The sequence below is a fragment of the Phoca vitulina genome, unplaced genomic scaffold, assembly GCF_004348235.1.
Source record: "Phoca vitulina isolate PV1807 unplaced genomic scaffold, GSC_HSeal_1.0 scaffold10, whole genome shotgun sequence".
NCBI lineage: Eukaryota > Metazoa > Chordata > Mammalia > Carnivora > Phocidae > Phoca > Phoca vitulina.
In genome coordinates, this window is record NW_022589713.1 from 9,024,856 (window position 1) to 9,044,039 (window position 19,184).

General features: G+C 43.5%; 1 protein-coding gene and 1 pseudogene across 1 annotated transcript; both read left to right on the top strand.

Annotated features, from left to right (window-relative positions):
• The first annotated feature begins 5,803 nt into the window (after positions 1–5,803).
• Positions 5,804–12,878, top strand: TM4SF1 (transmembrane 4 L six family member 1). Its single transcript, XM_032408471.1, has 5 exons — positions 5,804–6,134; positions 7,560–7,649; positions 7,740–7,885; positions 10,354–10,534; positions 12,364–12,878. Exons 1-5 carry the CDS (start codon positions 5,958–5,960, stop codon positions 12,376–12,378), a joined length of 609 nt encoding a protein of 202 aa, XP_032264362.1. The 5' UTR covers positions 5,804–5,957; the 3' UTR covers positions 12,379–12,878.
• Positions 12,879–14,710: 1,832 nt separating this feature from the next.
• Positions 14,711–15,954, top strand: LOC116635216 (annotated as a pseudogene).
• The last annotated feature ends 3,230 nt before the right edge of the window (positions 15,955–19,184 follow it).

Below are 19,184 nucleotides of genomic sequence, written 5' to 3' on the forward strand. Positions count from 1 at the left end.
AAGGTGAGGAGAAAGCCAGGAGAGTGTAGCTACGATGGCTTAATTAACACTGCTCCTTCTCTCTGCCTTTCTGTTGCTGCAGTTGGACACCCTGATTATAGTTTCAAACAAAGGACAGCTCCCAGCATCTCTGCCTGGTCCTAAGCTCACCCTTCCTTGAGGATACCTGCTCCTTCATCTGCATGGATCAGAGATGGATCCTAGCAGCCGTGTTTATTCAGTCCCCACAAGCTGTGGGCACGCCCCAGCCTTGTCCAGTGTAACTCCCATCATTCAGAATCTGAGATTGATAGGTCTTTTGAACAGAGAAAAATGTAAACTTGGGAACTGTCAGTAGCCATATTCTTCTGTGTGGACCGTGAAAGAGAGAAATGAGTCTGCATAAGGAAGAATGTAGTTAAGTATAGAAGAGTCAAAAAGAGGCAAGATGGAGACTGAAGACATTCTGGATTTCGTACGGAGTTCAGTTCCCCCTGTTCATGTGTCCTATTACCCCTTCTGCATCCTTACCTTTTAGTTTATAATTAATGCCCCTTTGGTTAAGGTAGCTGGAACCGGCTTCTGCTACTTATACAGGTGGCCCTTGAACACCATGGGTTTGAACTGCATAGATCCACCTAACTCAGATTGTTTTGCTAAATACAGTACAGCACTGTAAATGTATTTTCTCTTCCTTAGGATTTTCTTAGTAACATTTTCTTTTCTCTAGCTTACTTTATTATAAGAATACAGTATAGAATACATATAATACCCAAAATATGTAGTAGTCGACTGTTTATGTTATCAGTAAGCTATTACTCAACAGTAGGCTACTAGCATTTGGGGGAGTCAAAAGTAATATGTGAATTTTTAATTGTATGGGGAGCCAGCACCCCAACCCCCGTGTTGTTCAAGAGTCAACTGTAATCAAAAAAGCTCTAACAAGTATGGCTACCATGTATGAATCATTATATTTTTCGTGTTCAAACCAGTGACAGACCAGTGCTTTCCCAGTGAAGAAGGGCAAAACACATGTGGAAGAAAGCAACCAGGGGCAGGAGGTCTGGGTTTACATCTTCCTCTTAGAATCCCACAACTACACCTAATCATGGACTATTGACATTAGTTCTTAAAGGTAACTCATTTCCACTGCCCAATATCATAACTAGATGATATTGGGAAGAGTTTTTAATCCCTGTGGATTTAACTATAAAATGGCCATAAAGATTCTGTGAAGGGGCAGGAGCTGAACCATTCACTCTCTTGAGGTTTCTTCCAACATTAAAACCTCTGCGTCTATGGTACTTGATATTATCAAAAGGAGTTTCCCTTGGAATTATTCTTGAAGCCACATTCTGTACATCAAATGGTCAGGAGAGCTCACCATAAGAAGTCATACCAGGTGCTCATGTGAATGACAGGTAAAACTGAACACTTTAAAATTTAAATGTAATGGGCGCCTGGGTGGCTCTGTTGGTTGAGCGTCTGCCTTTGGCTTGGGTCATGGTCCTGGGGTCCTGGGACTGGGTCCCGCATCGGGCTCCCTGATCAGCAGGGGGTCTGCTTCTCCCTCTCCCCTCCCATTTGCTTGTGATCTCTCTCTCTCTCAAATAAATAAATTAAATATTAAAACAATTTTTAATGTAAAAAATGCCAATTTTGCCTAACTTTCCATAAGACATTTTGGCTTTGCTTAAAAGCAAATAACCTTAGAACTGAACATATTCAACTCCCCTATTTATCTGAACAAAATTTAGCACTTATTATTGAGAGGTAATGAGGATACACATCAGCATATCGTGGTTTGATTGGTACTGGATGGGGGGTGTGTTCAAGGACAACGTGGGAGTGATGAGCAGATCTAGGAAAGAGGCAGGCAGGGTGTGACAGAAGGTGTCATGGAAAAAGCGATGAGTTCAGCCAAGGGAACAAAGCCAGGTGGGGTGGACCATGGTGAGAAGGAAGAACAGGGCTTTTTTGGCAGTGGGACAGCATACCCAAAACATGGGGTTGAGAACCAGTGTCCAATGCTCAGAGACCTACAGTCCTGTGGCAAAGTAAAGACTACTCTTTCCAAAGGTATTCGTGCATTGAGGCTGATTCCAGAGGGAACGAGGGAGGTAAAAGTGAACTTTTAATATCACTGTGGGAACTCCAGTATCTAAAAATCAGTCACAAAAGACAATAAAGGGATCCAATACAGATTGGAGTGATGGGATGCCAGAGAAGTAGATATATCATAAAGGGAGTAGAGACATCTTGCCTGGGCCAGTGGGCTGATGAAAAGAGTAAGTAATAACAAGTAGCATTTATTGAGTGATTGTTAAATGCCAGGTGCTTCATGCTTTGCACACACTGACTCACTTTGCACATCACACTCTGTGATGTAGGTTCTATTATTACCCTGTTTCAGGAGGCTGTCTCCCTCCCTCGCCTAGTCCCCTTTCCTGCACTTATCACTAATGCACAAGGTGTTTTATTTATTTAATATTATTTTGTATTTGTGTCTAGCTTTCTGATAGAATGGACTCTCTTTAAGGGCAGGGACTTTTGTTTGTTTTGTTGACTGCTGTATGTATACCCAGAACTTAGAAAACACAGTAGGAGCTCAATAAATATTGGTGAACAAAGAATGACAGAAACTGAGGTACAGAATGGTTAATAACTTGCCCCAACTAAACAGTCAGGCAGTGGCGGGACCAGGGAGCAATGGTGTGAACCAGCTAAGGGGGTTTTTAGTGAGGCCGTGGCTCACAAGGAGGCATAACAGAATTGAAGGTGGGGGGACTGGCGCATCAGCCTGGTAAGAACAGGCTTAAGAATTCATCGATTCATTTATTTATTCAGTTAGCTTTTCAGCAAATATTTACTGACTACCTACCATGTAGCAGGCATTGTTCCGAGCCCTGGGAAACAATGGTGGACAAGGGCCAAAAGGGTTCCCCATTCAGAGGAGGGGAGACAGACAATAGAAAAGGAAACAAGTGAATACACAGAAAAATTTCAGGGATGATAAAGTCTGGGATGGTAATAGGACAGGGTGATGTGATGAAGAGTAGCTAGGGGAGGGGGAATCCCATCATTAGATGGGGTCTTTGGAGAGGGCCTCTTTGAGGGGATGTATGAGCAGAATCCTGCAGCAGGAAGCTCTGGGAGAAGATAATGCTTAGAACAAAGATGATGGGGGGTGGGGGATGCAGACGTTGGGGGAGGGACGGGGGTGGGGTCTGGAGAGTGGGACGGAACCCAGAAAGTGTCCATGGAGATGGCAGCTCTGTACAGGAGGCTGAGAGTTCACAGCCAGGAGAAAGGCCTGTAGGGCAAAGTCTGGCTAGGACCAGAGCCAAGCGGTTAAACAGTTGTCCAGAAAAGCATATCTGGTCTTAAACCAGGAACTAAACCCAAAAGGACCCTGATTTAGGTTACCAGCTGAGAGGCAGAAGCAGAAGGTACTATATAGAATGATAGGAGTGTGGGCAAGGTGGACAGACTCCATATTACAAGTGAATTTGGTCAGCTCAAGCCTGCAAGGGACTTACACCGAACTGCAGAGTGTCCCCCACAATTCATGCACACCCTGTATGTCTGCCTAGAGCTGAGGAGCCACTGGAGGTGGGAGTGGCCTCAGGGAACATCTAAAACACATGATATTTAGCTGGCTCGTGGACCAGGCCAGTGATCCCCAACCTGAGCGAAACAGAAGACTCAGTTGGAGTGTTGGTAAAAAATTCAGATGACTGGGCCTCATCCCCCATAATTCCTATTTATTATGTTGGGAGTGGACCAAGTATCTGCATCTGTGATGCAAATGGTCTCCAGACAGGGCCCACCTGGAGAAATGTGCAAGAGAATCCACTCATGGGCTTTAGGGAATCCATGAAACCTCTGAAGTTGAATGAATGCACCTGTACATTTTTTTTTTTTGGCGGGGGTTGGGGGGGAGAGGGTCCATATCATCACAAGAGTCTCAAAAACTCAAGAACAACTGATCTAGTCCTGCCCCATGTCTTATAGAGTAGAAAACAGAGTCCCACAAATGTGATGACTTGCCTGATCCACAAAACTGGAAAACAGCAGAAGTGGGCTGTCACTCCAGACTTTTCGCCTGCCCCTCACTCTCTTCTCCACACCCTGCTGACTGTAGGGGCGAGAGAGAAGGGGGAAGGGGATTAAGCACTCAGGAGCAAAGTCGTCACAGGATTGCTCGCCCCATTTTGGCCCCAGGTGGGATAGATCTGCAGAGTGGAGGTTTGCAATGATGATGCCTTAACAAAGGGCCCAGGCATTCACCTGGGACGCCATCCCAGGCCCTGATACCTGTGGATTCTTCTCTCCATTAGGACCTGAAGCCAGGACAGAGGGTGCATGGGCCAGGTTGTTGGATGCATGGTGGTAACGGAGTGACGTTCTTGTGAAAAATCTGCCTTCCTCTACCTGAGCAGGTGGGCGGTTCCAGCCTTCCCAGGCTGCGCTCACTTTTCTATCCACCTCTTCCCTCAGGCAAGTCTGGATCATGGCCCCACCTTTGTTAGTATGTTCCTCCCAATCCGGATTCTAAGACTAACCCCGGCTAGCCTCCTCAAATTTGGTATGTGTCCTGCCCTCCAGTTTTGGCCCAGATCCTTCAGCCTCTGGCCGCAGCCTGAGCTCCCAGATTCGCCAGCCTTGCTCACTTTCCTCTTCCGAACTAACAACACCCCATCTTGGCCTTTTGCCTCTTCACTCCCTATTCTGTCCCGGGGACAAGGCCCCTCCAGTCCTGGCCCCACCTGGTCACCCCGTCCTCCCCCAGCCCACCTGGCCTGCACAACCTGCTCTTCAAGGGCTGAACTTCTTCGGAGTCCGACCCCTCCTTCTGCAAGGCAGCCACCTAAGAAAGTCAGTGTAACCCCCTTTCTCAGCCTTCATCTGCGAGGGTGCAACAGCTGGCTCAGGAGCTGGCTGGTAGACCACGGGGAGACCCTCAGTCCCGATCAACAACCGTGCCTTCCCACTCAGTCCAGGTTCTCTCAGTCTCCCCTCCCCCCGCCCCCCCCAACCCCCGCTCTGCTTGTCAAGTCCCTTTCTCTCCTGTTCCTTTCTTTTTCTTTTTTAAATTCTTTTTCTTTTTATCCTTCCCCCATGCTTTAGGCCTCTCTTGGCCCTCGCAGTCCTCACTTTGCCTGAGAGCAGTACTCAGGAATAAAAAGGTGCCCGAGCCCTTCGTGTTGACTCATGCCACCTTTGTTTTGGTGCCAGATTTGTTCTGGAGGCAGCTCTCCGGGAAAGCCGGCCAGTCGGAGCAGTCCCGCTGAGCATGCTGCAGGCAGAGGAAAGAAGACTGCTCGGGAACGTTCCCAACAGCCTCCTCAAATCTGTGGGCGCTGGCTTTCGCCTCCCCCCTCCCTTGCCTCTCACAGACAACGAGACAAGCTCAGGGCTCAGGAGACTGGCCCCAGGTCTGGCATTAAGTCGGGGCCGAGGGGGAAGTGAACACGGAGCCGTCAGACTGGAAACTGTCCAGACAGCTGCGTGGAGCAGGATCACAGCCCGCTGCCTCGCAAAGCCTGCCCCCGCTCGGTCACGCTGCGGACCCTCGACAGTTACTGGAAAGTTGTCTTAGACGTCCCTGTTAGTTCTTTGTCCTGAGAAGGAGTTGCACGGTGCATGTCTTGGGGAAGATTAATCATTTTCTTCCTTGCCTATGACTGAGGCTGTTTCTCACGTCCGTACCCTGGTTTCGCTTGTCTCAAGGATTTCATCCGAAGGGCGGGACGTTCCCCCTGCCTCCCCCCACCCCAACGGGAGCCTGCAATCAGGACCAATGAAAGCGAAGTACCTCACCCACCCAGTGACTAAGAACTCCGAGTATTTAAGAGATTCAGGAATGGGCTGAGAACTGCTTTTGCTTTTTCCCCAGACGGGCACACTCTCGCCTGACTCAGGCCCTCACGGAGCTGCAGAGGGAAGAGGGAAAGCCTCCTAGACTCTCTGCCGCCATGTGCTACGGCAAATGTGCGCGATGCATCGGACATTCTCTGGTGTGGCTGGCCATCCTCTGCATTGTGGCCAATATTTTGCTTTACTTTCCCAATGGGGAAACAAAATATGCCTCTGAAAACCATCTCAGCCGCTTCGTGTGGTTCTTCTCTGGCATCGTAGGAGGGGGCTTGCTGGTAAGTTGTTCAGAATTATTAGAAGCTTAAACAATTCTCTTCTGTTAATGAGGTGTTTTCATGGAAAGGTTTCTACGATGCCTGCTTTCCAATCCAGTTATTTTTGTTCGTTCTTCTTTGGAAAGCAGATCACACAAAAGATAGGTCTGGTGTATTAATTTTGTTAGACGTTTTACAAAATCCTCTTTCAGCTAACCGTGGACTACCTTTTTGCTATGTTCTCTTACTTTACAGCTAGAAAACAGTAGCTTTTAAATCAGATCTGAGAGACTATAGAGTTTCTAGTACTGGAGGGGTTGGGCATATAACATTTGCTCTGGGGAGCTGGGAGGACGCCGCTGGTTCTCTGTCTAAATCAACAGAGTTTTGGATCCAAATTCTGCTGTTTATTCTCCGGCATCTGTGACAGAAAAAAAAATCATGGATTATGAGTGTATTGCTATTTAGAAAGAACTATAAATTTTCTCCTTTATGTAATCCTGGGTGTGGTGTCTAGGAAAAACCCTTCAGTTAACAGCAGATCAGGGTCTGAAGCTAACAGTGGAATGTGTTGTTTTTTCCAAGGTTTGTTTTTAATTGAAGTGAGAGGAATTTGCCTGCCAACCTGGGAGCTGAAAGTATTAGCTTCAACCACAGCATGGAAAGAATGTGGACGAACTTGAGTTTGCCACTTTAAAGGCTGGGATTGAGAATTCTAAAAAGACATTTTATGGAATTGCTAGTACTACACAGAATATTTTTCTTAGTCAAGAAAAGACGTTACAACATTTAAATTTAATACATTATTATGAAGCATTATTATCATGTTGGCATAATCATTTGTCCTTCATATAACATCGCACGTGTTTAGGCTTCTTTTGATCTCAAACTCAGAGTATTTCATACTTACCTTATTTATAGAGCTTTATTGTGAGGCAACAACCATACAATCGTATCATCAAAGAAGCAGTTCATATTTATTGTATGGTGTCTTCATCTCTCCCATTTATGAAAAATTTCAGTTATTCTCTGAAAGACTGTTAGTATGGTGTATGTTTTACAAGGGGAAAAAATCAGATTTAAAGACTGGGCTTAAGAGTTTCAAAACAGGGCTTAAGAGTTTCAAAGCAGAGCTCCCTCTGGGACTGTGCTAGGAACTCTTGTGGAAAAAAACATTTTTATAGGTTACTCTTTGAGCCCTCTCATCCTGCACGCTCACCCCAAAGACTGCTTTGACACATTACACGCAAACGAGCAGGCACTCCACTTAGAAGGATCTTGTTCTCATAGTTTTACATTCTTTGAGATACTTGGGCAAGCGAACTCAAAGCCATCCACCACTGTCAGAAAAAATATATTCCACCAAAAGATGCTTAGCCTGACCCTTATGGCAGGCTTTGATTTGGGGGAAAGGCGGTGACTTTTATTTGCCTGTTTTCGAACCAGATGTTCCTGCCGGCATTTGTGTTTATGGGGCTGGAAGAGGACGACTGCTGCGGCTGCTGTGGCCACGAAAACTGCGGGAAGAGATGTGCGGTAGGTGCTCCAGCTCCGGCAGGTGGAAGCGGTCCCTGGGAGGCGGCCGGGGCCACGCAGGCTCACTTCCGCTCTTTCTCCTCTCGCCAGATGCTTTCTTCTGCGCTGGCTGCTCTGATCGGAATCGCCGGATCTGGCTACTGCGTCATCGTGGCAGCCCTGGGCTTGGCGGAAGGACCACAATGTCTTGATACTTCTGGCCACTGGAACTACACCTTTGCCAACACCGAGGGACAGTGAGTAATTGTTTCCCGTCGGGCCACACATTCTCATCCACCGCATGGTATAGTGGCAAGCCCGTCAGGTTGGAACCGCAGCAGCGATCCGTATGTCCGTCCGCTCGGCCAGGTTTTTTTTTTTTTTTTTTGCACCAGGCGGTGGTGTCAGCACTTGGATCTCTGACCTGGAGAAGCTCTCTGTGCTTTTCGGTGGATTCTCTGATTCAGCCCTCATGATACCCTATGAGTACCACCATTGCTCCCATTTTACAGATGAGGAAAAGGAGGCACAGAGAGTTGAAGGAACTTATTCAAAGTCACATTGCTAGGAAGGATATGGACAGTCAGGATGCGAACCCAGGCAGCCTGTTGTAGAGCTTGTGCTCATACAGTGTGTCCACTATACCAGAGCGATTAGCTGATTTTACTATTTTGTAAGAGAATATTATGGAATCCTTACATAATGTGGATGGAAAGCATATGAATTTAACCAAAGCCCAGGGTAGATCATACTACTCCCATATACACACTCACATATAAACATAATAACTACGTACAACAAACCCGTTATTTAAAGTGATCAGCCTATATAAGACAGGTCTGATACACGACTTTAACATCAGGATAATTTAAGGTCTTTTATTTTATGTTGATGCTTATTTCTTATCCATTATTGAGAAAGGATCAGAAATAGCTGATAGAAACTGATGTACGTGATGACAAATGAATGACATCCTTCTTTGAATTTTGAAAAGCTTAGTTATGAGATTCATGAGTGAAAATAATATGAATAATGAATTTCAGTTGCCTTTACATTATCAAGACTGTTTGTCCCCCATGAATAGTGAGTTCATAAACCATGCGCATGGAATTACATGGACCTGGATTCCATCCCAGGTCTGCATTTCTCCCTCAGCAACCAGGAAAAAGTAGACTGAGCTCAGTGCTTCTCAGTTACTTCATCTGTAAAATAAAACCAGGGGCAGTTGTCAGGAGGATTAATGAGATAATAAATGTAAAGTATTTGTCACAGAAGCTGATGCACTCTGAGCATGGCCTCTGCTGGCTGTTAATACTATCTCATAACTTACAATGAATACAGCCAAGGTAGCCTCTGAAGGAGGGGTTTGAAATTTTGGTGGTCAAAATGGTTATTGATCGTGATTCAACTGTTTGGAACATACTGAATGTACTAGGAGAGATTGGTTATTCATGTATTCACAGACATACAAAACCCACCTCTAAAAAAGATCATGATGAATGCAGCTGGAATGCAAGGAGAAGGGCGAGTATCACTAAAACATTTTTACAGCTGTTTGAGTGTATGTCCCTCCCCTGACCCACCCCAGCTTCTGTAAGAAAACTTTTACTTCTGTATCATTCCTCACTTCAACCTGTCCAAGGATTTCAGTATGGGAAATAACTAATGGTCACAAGCCAATGATTAATTGCTCAATGGACAAGTGGGGCCAAAGAATTTTTTTTACATTGTGTCCTAAAATTACAAATTCTTTTCCCCACTGATAGGCAGAAAGACAAGGTCATAAGGACAGAGTTCTTCTTTTTTTTTTTAATCAACAAATTGAATTTCTGATTGGCTCAATGACCATTCAAAATTAGGTCTCTAATTCCAAGCCCCGTTGTTCTGCTGTTTCAGGAAAAACTGATAAGAAAAGAGTTATACCAGACCTCTTTGTGGAATTAAGTCAATTGTAGATTTTCCCACATGATTGACTCCTTTCATTAAGGATCCAAATGCTTTGTGAGGTAGCAAAGGCTGAGATTCTAAGAGAGTAATCAGAGAGAGAAATTTTTCAGACTGTAAGAATACTCAGGTATCTAGAAAATCTCCTAAGTCACGTATATATGTGTATGACTTGTATGTGTGTGCCCGTGTGTATGTGTGTATACGTGACTTCAGCATGGTTTGCTAACGTGACTTCAGATTATTTATCATTCAATTACTTTTAAAAGTGTTGAGTACCTACTATGTGCCAGATACTGGTCTAGGGGTTATATATACAATGATGAAAGGTCTGGTTCCTATCTTCATGGAGCTCAGACTTGTGGAATAGTTACATAAGCAGGTATTCTCCTGGCCTAGCTTAGTGCCCTTCCTCACACTTGGTTAACCTGAGCAGTATACTTGTTGCGTTGCGATTGCATCTTGTCTCCTCCCTTGGAGGCTCTGCTCTTCCAGGGCAAAGCCCATGCCATGTTCACCATTATATCCCCAGCCTGGGCTTGATGTCTAACTCACACTGACTGCCCGATAATCTTTGCTGAATTTTATGTTTGTCCTTGCAACACGACCTGGGCTAAATTCCTCACTTTGTGAAATGACTAGGACTAGAACAATTTGATACAGGTCAATGAATTAATTCCTTTCTTTTTTTCTGAATGAAAAAGCACCACACAGAAAGTAGCTTATGAGACATCCCATTAGGTGTGGTCAGGTGTCAGAAGTTTCTTTTTTTTATCCACAGGTACCTTCTGGATAGCTCCACATGGTCCCAGTGCCTTGAACCCAAGCATGTTGTAGAATGGAATGTCTCTCTGTTTTCTATCCTCTTGGCCCTCGGTGGAATTGAATTCATCTTGTGTCTCATTCAAGTAATAAATGGAATGATGGGAGGAATATGTGGCTATTGCTGTTCGCGCCAACAGGTAAGAACCTGTGTGAAAATGTCACCGCTTCGCCCTGGGGTATTCAATGACTATAATACACCGTTGTTTTCATCATAGAGAAAAAAAGGGCACAATTAAACACTGCTCAACCTACCAGGATTTGTTCCTATACCCTCTCTGTGGCAAAGCATGTACAGCATTCGGTTTTGCTCTCGGTAGTAAGCTTCCTTGAGTGTCATAGTCCCTGGGTTAGCTTGTTTTTTTGTAGTTGGCTCTGTGTATATAAGGAAAATGCTGTCCATAGACAAAGTGTCCCTTCAAGAGCAAACTCACTGCCCCTTTCACTGGCCCTGCTCTGGCCAAAGAGACACGACTTTGTTTGCTCTCATGTTCCCAACTAGTGTACACAAATAGTAGCCAACGTTCATTGCACTAGGCACTGAGCTACACTGACATTTCAGATGAGACTATGAGTCAGGGATTAAGCAATATGTCTAAGATCACCTAGTCAGGAACTAGCAGGCTTCCAGCCCTGGGTCATCTTATGCCACAGCTCCTGCTCTCAACCTGTACACAATACTTGCTGTTCTGTTGCATTTTTTTACAATTCCTTCCTAAAAAGGAGTCCCCAAAATACCCAACAGCTAAGCACAGAGAATCGCTGGTAACCTTTGAATAGCAGCTTGTGAAAAGGCTTTCACGGTGAAAGAAAACCAGGAAGCACTTGTTTCCTGGAGATATGATTTCAGAGAGAGGTATGCATTTGTTAGTAGCAGGGAAAGTTCTTGTTTCTATATCCTCCTAGAAAAAAAACCCATGTATTAATGAATTGATGGAAATCCAGCTTTGGTCCAATTTTGGAGGGTTTGTTTTATGCATTATTCTGTAAAACAGGATTAGGTAAACAGAAACTTAATTTCTGTTTACCTAATCATTTGCTCGTTTGGTTCAATCAAGGTCTCTTTCTTTTAAAATATGACAAAACCTAATGAAAACTGAAAGCCCACTGCTACCATGAAAAACCTTGCTGTAAATAAATGGAAACTTTCTAAAATTTTTGAGGGGAAGTTAAAATAAAAATCTAGTTTCCCTTATCAGGCAAGTACAGCAAGATTAATAATTTCCTTTGGGAGCCTGCCAAATTTCCAAGAAAATAACACAGTGGAAAACTTTCAATGTGGACTTGTTTCCAGGCAGTATGGTTGGGGAGAGACAGAGAAGAATCCTCTCTGAATTACTCTAATGTAACCTATCTTTAGCCTTGAATTTCATACAAGGCAGAGTTTAAATTAGGTGAGGCCCTGCTGGACATCAGCCCTTGTGCATTTGGGGAAGAGGCATAGTGGTTTGGAAGAGTGACTCTCCTCCCTGAGCGTGGGAGGGGGGGATGGGGTGGAGGGGAAATAGTCCCACAGGGTTTCCCATCTGAGTCACAGTAGGGATGGCTTCTTCCCAGACACGCCAGTGCAGATCTGCTACCTTTATTCCTCAGACAAAAGACACTTTCAAAGGGCAAGCTTTTTAGTGTAGATGAGTCAAGTCTGTAACTTGGTAGCATTGAATTGGGAAAGTTACCATGGCATTATCTCTAAAATCCTTAAGATTGAAAACCTACCCCAAACACATTCAGAGCAAACCCAACACTGGTAAGCTGCGTTTTCATGGCCCTTTCCTGCAGCTTTTCCTCAGAGAGGACAATGGCTGTCCGTTTGTTTAGGAAACATTTCATGAGCATTGTCTGAGCTCTCAGCTGAAGTTGACATCAGCCTGCTTTAGGTCTGCTTCAAACAGGAATTTTTAGGACGAAAATGGCATCGTTGTTTGTTTAGCCTGATTGTAACCTAATGCCGATCTCATTTTCTTTACAGCGATATGACTGCTAAAAGAACCACCCCAAGACAGAACCACAACCTTCCTCTATTTCATTGTAATTTATATATTTGACTTGTATTAATTTGTAAAACTTTGTACCACTGTATCATACTCTACATATTCTACTTTTATAAATGTGTATGAAGACTGGCATCTTCAAGTGATGTCAGTGTTTGAGCATAACAAACAAACGTTTTTTTTAGGACTGAGAAAATAAATGAGGTAATTTATCGACTGAATGACGGCTGGTCCTCAGCGTAGCTGAGATAAACCCTGGCCTGAGTAATGTTTTTGAGAAGCATTATAAGGATAAATATTGCATTCCCATTTCTATTATATGTGCATGGGTTTATTACATGGAAGATGTCTAGTTGCTTTTTTTTTTTTAAGACCATGAAGGAAAAAAGTCTAACAACTTGAAAAGATGTGTTTTTTTCACTGTTTATATGGTGTTTCCCATTCATATGCCTGCAAATCTCTGACAAGAGGCCTTTATGAACTGTTCCGAGTTTTGTGAGAGGCAGATACTTGCGCGGAGCAGGAGGGCTGGTTGAGAGTGCCCTGAGCTAAAGGAAGGAGTCAATACAAACAATGCTTCCAGGAGTCCTCCCGAATCCTAACTTTCTCTAACACGTGGAAAACTTTTTGTCCTTCAAAGACAAGCGCTAAGGATCATGCATTTAAAAAGAAAAAGGCCTGGATACTTGGGCAAGAAAAAGATGGGAAACGGAATAAAGCAGTTTATCAACATCATGGGAAAATGGGGGAGGGGGAGGAAGGGCAGGAGGACTGTGAGGAAATAAACCCAAAACTTGGTGGTTGAAATCCAACAAAATAAAGTATCCACTACCATGTTTTTTCTTGTTTAATTGCATTGTCCTTTATTTAAAGTTCCTCCTTTTTTCTCCCTATTTCCGCCTTGCCCCCCCCCCCCCCCCCAGCCTGCAGGTTGTGCAGCCGCTGTTGTTCAGGGCTTTGTGGCTTCTGGGTTTTTTATCCCACTTTCTCTGCCTCATCCTCGCCCTCCTCTTCTACCTTTCTCGCTATCTGTGCATTGTTGTTGCTCTGCATCCATTGGGGTTGAGTTCATTACACCACTTAGGTAACTTTCCTTTCTACTGGATGCTCCAGGCATCAGGCTCCTGTGGAGGGTCACAGATATTTTCTCCCTTGATATTTTATATCTACTGTAGAGAGTTAGGCTCTTTTAAGAGACAGGATTCCCTGATCTGTTAGGAATTGTCTTCAGAAGTGTTCTGCTTTTGGTGTTTATTGGCCTAGGCAATCGACACAGGAATAAAGAAGCTTCTTGGGCTGGTGGACAGCAGGGCCCCTCCTGTGTGCCAGGTGCCCTGCAGTGGCCTCCCCGCCCAAGGGTTCGAATCTTCGTTGTGCCTCTGTCTCCCTATGGCAGTCTGATGAAGACTGCGGACCCCTTGGAAGAATACTGTTTAAAAGTGTACAAAATAGAGGTGCCTGTTTGGCTCAGTCGGTAGAGCATGCGACACTTGATCTCAAGGTTGTGAGTTCAAGCCCCACGCTGGGTGTGTAGCCTACTTTAAAAAAAAGTCCACAAAGTAAAGGTACAATGTTTTATCAAATTGTGATATTTTATCAAAATATTTTTGAAAATTATACAGTTACCTTGACAGCCAGCTCCATCACTCCAACATCTGTAGACAGGAAAACAGAGATCGCATGTGTTCCAGCAATGGTCTAATGAGTGGGTCTACAAACAACTGTGCTTTTGAAACAGGATTCCCATTGAAATGATATTTTGAGAAACCTGCAACAATTTTAATGTGATACAAAAATAATATGTGATTTTGTATTGTTCCTCAAAGCGTGATCACTACTGTGAATTGTTGCATGTGGTCATAACAGAGGAAATAGTAAGTTTTCATTACAGGTTAGTAAAAACATTGATGTTTTTTTCTCACCAGAGTTTAACAGCCCCCCCTCCCAGATATCTATCCATGGGCCTCTTGGGAATTCTTGGGCACAAGATTAAGAACCCCTGAAATAGAAAATCCAAAGAAGAGGTATAATGATCAGTAATAAGCAACTTCCCCCCTAAATCTATCCCTCTATCCTCAAAGGCAACAGCAATAATAATGATTAATCATGATAGTAGTAATAGCAACCATTTGTTGGGGTTCCTTCGATGTATCAGTTACTGTAGTTAGTTTCTACACATTTATTTCACTGAAATCTCTCAGCAGCCCTAGGACGTGGTGTTTGTCTCCACTGTATAGAGTTAAAGCTCAGAGAGGTTGAGTAATATGCCCTAGGCCCTATCTTTAACAAGTGGGAAAACTACGATATGAATCTAGGTCAGTTAACATGAAAACCCACACTTTTCCGGCTCCTTTCTTTGGCCCCGTGGACCTCTTCTGCTACCCCTGCCCGCCCAGGTCCTGGAGTCTTGTCTCCTCCAACACTGACTCAGCCTTCCCACCCACCTGAGGGAGCCTTGGACAGGCCCCTGGGACCCTCGGTCATCCCATCCCACGACTGAAATTTGAGTGACTCAAAGCTTCCCCTAGTTTGTAAATTCTTTAATTGTAGACATCGCCATCGTCCAGAGGAAATAGCTGAAACAAATTACCTTCTATCCTAGCTTACTTATATTTATAGCCCACATTCTGGGTCTATAATATTCCAAACCCTTCAATTTGACTGGAAATTCCCTCAGAGATTGTACTGAAACAGCTTATTATCACCTGGCAACATAAAAACAATAAGATTACTGTAGACTCTGAGTCACCTGAATAGCACACATGGCCTGAAGTTTAGCTAGTTCCCTCTGAGTATGCATTTGTCATAGTTACCAAATTTACAAATAACTAGCTAAATACAGGGAACCTCTCGAATTAAAATCTAAGGACATTGATAGAGTGTGACCTTCACTACAATTTGTTTCTGGTACGTGTGTGAGATCTTTTTGACTTTGTTTCCTTTGACGCTTACCCGCAGTGGGAACAGGTATGGGATTTGATGCAACTTTTCAGAAAAGCAACTATCTATAAGGTCTGTATATCCTTTTCAGCCCCGTGTGTGTGTGTGTGTGTGTGTGTGTGTGTGTGTGTGTGTGTTTAAAACTTTGCAAAGTGCTAAAGACAGCGGAGCACATTGCGTGCTCTGAGCACTGTGGAGGAAGGATTTAGTTATAAAGGTTCCTGCTTCCACAGGATTATTCCAGGATTTCTGTGCCAGGGTGGTGACTTCCCACACCATAATGGCACTGGGGGCAAGTCCATCTATGGGGACAAAGCTGATGATGAGGATTTCATCCTGAAGCACACGGGTCCTGGCATCTTGTCCGTGACAAATGCTGGACCCAACACAAACAGTTCCCAGTTTCTCATCTGCACGGCCAAGACGGAGTGGTTGGCTGGTTGGCATGTGGTCTTTGGCAAGGTGAAAGAGGGCATGAATATTGTGGAAGCGTGGATGGGTTTGTGTCCAGGAACGGCACGACCAGCAAGAAGATCACCATGGCTGACTGTGGACAAATCTAATACATTTGACTTGATCAAGTGTTATCTTAACTACCAGACCATTCCTTCTGTAGCTCAGGAGAGCACCGCTTCACCCCCATCTGCTCGAGATAGCCTATAATCTTTGTGCTCTTGCTGCAGGTCTGTGGTTCCATATTTTCCTTATTCCCCTCCAAGAGCTGGATTGCAGAGTTAAGTTCGTGATTATAAAGTAAAAACTAAACAAACAAACAAACAAACAAAAAAAGGATGTTCAGTTTCCAGGAATAAGTTTGGGAGTGGTGTTTATACCAAGAAAAATAACAAAAGCCTCAATGTCCAACAAGGAACTGGTTTGATAAAATGTCAGCACAATAAAATGTTATTTATATTTATAATAGATATGCACTAAGGAATAATATTGGTCAGATTCTGGGTGATTTTTGTCTGGATTCATTTTGCCTATCTCTACGTACTGAAGTTTCTGCAGTAAACACATATTACTTTTGAGAAAAGAAAGCTTCATTCCTAAAATCATTCAGGGAGTGGTCCACAGTCTTTGAAGGAAAATCCCCAAGTGTAGGAGAAAACCATTGTGTCTGTGGGTGGACAGAGGGGTCATTCTGCAGTGAACACTGGAGAATAATTGTGCAGGCAATTAACCAAAGGCATGGGCCAGGTGAGGCAGGCAGTAACCATGCGCTAAAAATATGATAGGGAGGCCATAATTCTCACTCAGTGTTTGGGAAATATAAGTACATGGTGTCCACTTGGTCTAGCTACCAAATAAGATTTTTACAAATATCAACTACATATCTGTTTTTCCATTCTTAAAAATGAAAGTGATGAAATGCTTTTACTTTAAGCATTGGCCTTTTATCAGGATTTTTGTAGGCACCGCTTGAATTTTCCTCATTTTAGTTTTCTGAGATGAGGGTTAACAATGGCTTTATAGGACATGGTCTGGCCTGGTTTGTGGAAATGATTCAACGCATCTTACGTAGAGAAATTGTCACCCACCCTAGGCTAGTACAACTGGTTCTTCCTCTCAACACAAAGTATTTTGTGTGTTTGTTCCTCTTTGTCAATGTAGATGCTTTTAAAAATTATTGCAGCTAAAGAAGCCTGTTCGACCTTTCTGAAGCTGGATTTTTTGTTAATTCCTGGAATTAATTAAATAATCAGTTCTCTTCCTTTCACGAGCACACACACACACACACACACACACACACCCCACATATAACCACATTTTCCTACCCTACAGCAGTTAAAAAAACAAACTATGACTACATGAGACAACATGGGTGAATCTTACAAATAAGGAGAACGAAAGCCATTAAGACTGCCCCCCCCATTTTGATGACACAATTCTGTATGTACTCTCAACTAATGTAGCTCAGTCCTTAAAGACAGAGGGGTGGCGAGTCCCCTTATGCGACATTTCACACACTAGTTTTTATAGGAACAACACTATCGTTCCCCCAGAGGGGCTGTTTCAAGCTGTCTATAGCCACAAGTTGCATCCTGCAAGTGCAAGGCTCTGTGTCAAACATTTCACTTGCTAATTCTCACCACACCCATCTCTGTTCCGTGCGTATAAATATTATTAATTTATACCCAGGGCTCAGGGCCAATTGCAATGGCCGCTGGCATCTCAGATGGACACCATACCTACGAGGTTTGAAAACAAACCAAGGTAGCCAGGTTGGGATCTCACGAAATGCCTAACTCTGTATGGTTTAAGGCAACCTCTTGGCTAAAGGAGAAGTTCTAAAACTATACTCAGCTCTCCTGGTAACCTCTGACACCGAGGTTAAATTTTTAACCTTTTTAAGCCTTTATTTAAATTATTTTTTTATGGGGTGCCTGGGTGGCTCAGTCAGTTAAGCGTCAGCCTTCAGCTCAGGTCATGATCCCGGGATCCTGGGATCAAGCCCCGCATCGGGCTCCCTGCTCGGCGGGGAGTCTGCTTCTCCCTCTCCCTCTGCCTCTGCCCCTTCCCCCTGCTCCCATGCTCGTACTCATGCTCTCTGTCTCTCTCTCAAATAAATAAATAAAATCTTTCAAAAAAATAAATTACTTTTTTACATGTAGTAAAATGCACACAAAAATGTATAGCTCAATGAATTTTACATACGTCTGTTCACATGTAACCACCATCTAGATCAAGATCTAGGACGTCCAGTGCTCAGACAACTCTCTCATATCCTCTCCCAGGCAGTATGTAAATCTCCCACCACTACACACACCCCGAGTAACTACCGTTCTGATTTCTATCACCATAGATTAGTTTTGTCTGTTCTTGAACTTTATATAAATTAATTAATAAACCACGCTTTCTTTGTGTCTGGTTTTTCTCACTAAACATTATGTTGTTGAATGCTGGTTCCTGAAATATCACCAGAACAATCTGTTCAGAGGACAAAGCTGAATGTATTGCTTATTGCCATCAGGGAGAATACCACCTTGAATGAGCTTTCGCTGGAGGGGGAAGGAAAAAGTTAAATTTGAGATTTTGATTCTGGTTTAGGTGAGTCTTTCAATGTGAAGATTTGAATAGGATTGGTAGGAATTATATCATTTAGGACTGTGGGGAAAGCAAGGCAAGGATTTTGAGGTGAAAAAGTTTCAAAGACTCTTGAGGTGTAAACTGTTGATGTTCTCTATTGAAGAGATGATGGGTCTTTCAGGAAGTTCTATAATGAACAATAAAGTGATTTGCCTGGGCAAGTGTATCCTGGAATAGTAAGTAAGCTGTGCTAATGAAGACTATGGGATAACAAAATCTGGGTAAATGTAGGCAGTAAGCTGTAGAGCAGTTTACAGTTTTAGTCCTCAGTGTCCAAGTGGAAGGTTGGAGGGTAGATGGTTTCCATTTGCAGTGATTTTGATATTCTTCTATGTTGTCTTCTGCAGCAGTAGTTTGTTCTTGTCCTTTGCTGTATAGTGTTTCATTATTTGAAAATAATATAGCTTATTTACTCATTGATTCTATTAGTGGATACTTGGGTTGTTTCTAGTTTTTATATCTTTAGAAATATGTTGCTATGATCATTCTTGTACATGTTTTTTGGTGCATATAAGAATACGCTGGGGAGAGGTTCCTCAAAAAGTTGAAAATAGAGCTACCATATGATCCAGCAATTACACTACTGGGTATTTACTCCAAAGATACAAAAGTAGGGACCCGAAAGGGTACGTGCACCCCAATGTTTATAGCAGCAATGTCCACAATAGCCAAACTGTGGAAAGAGCCAAGATGTCCATCAACAGATGAATGGATAAAGAAGATGTGGTATATATATACAATGGAATATTATGCAGCCATCAAAAGGAAT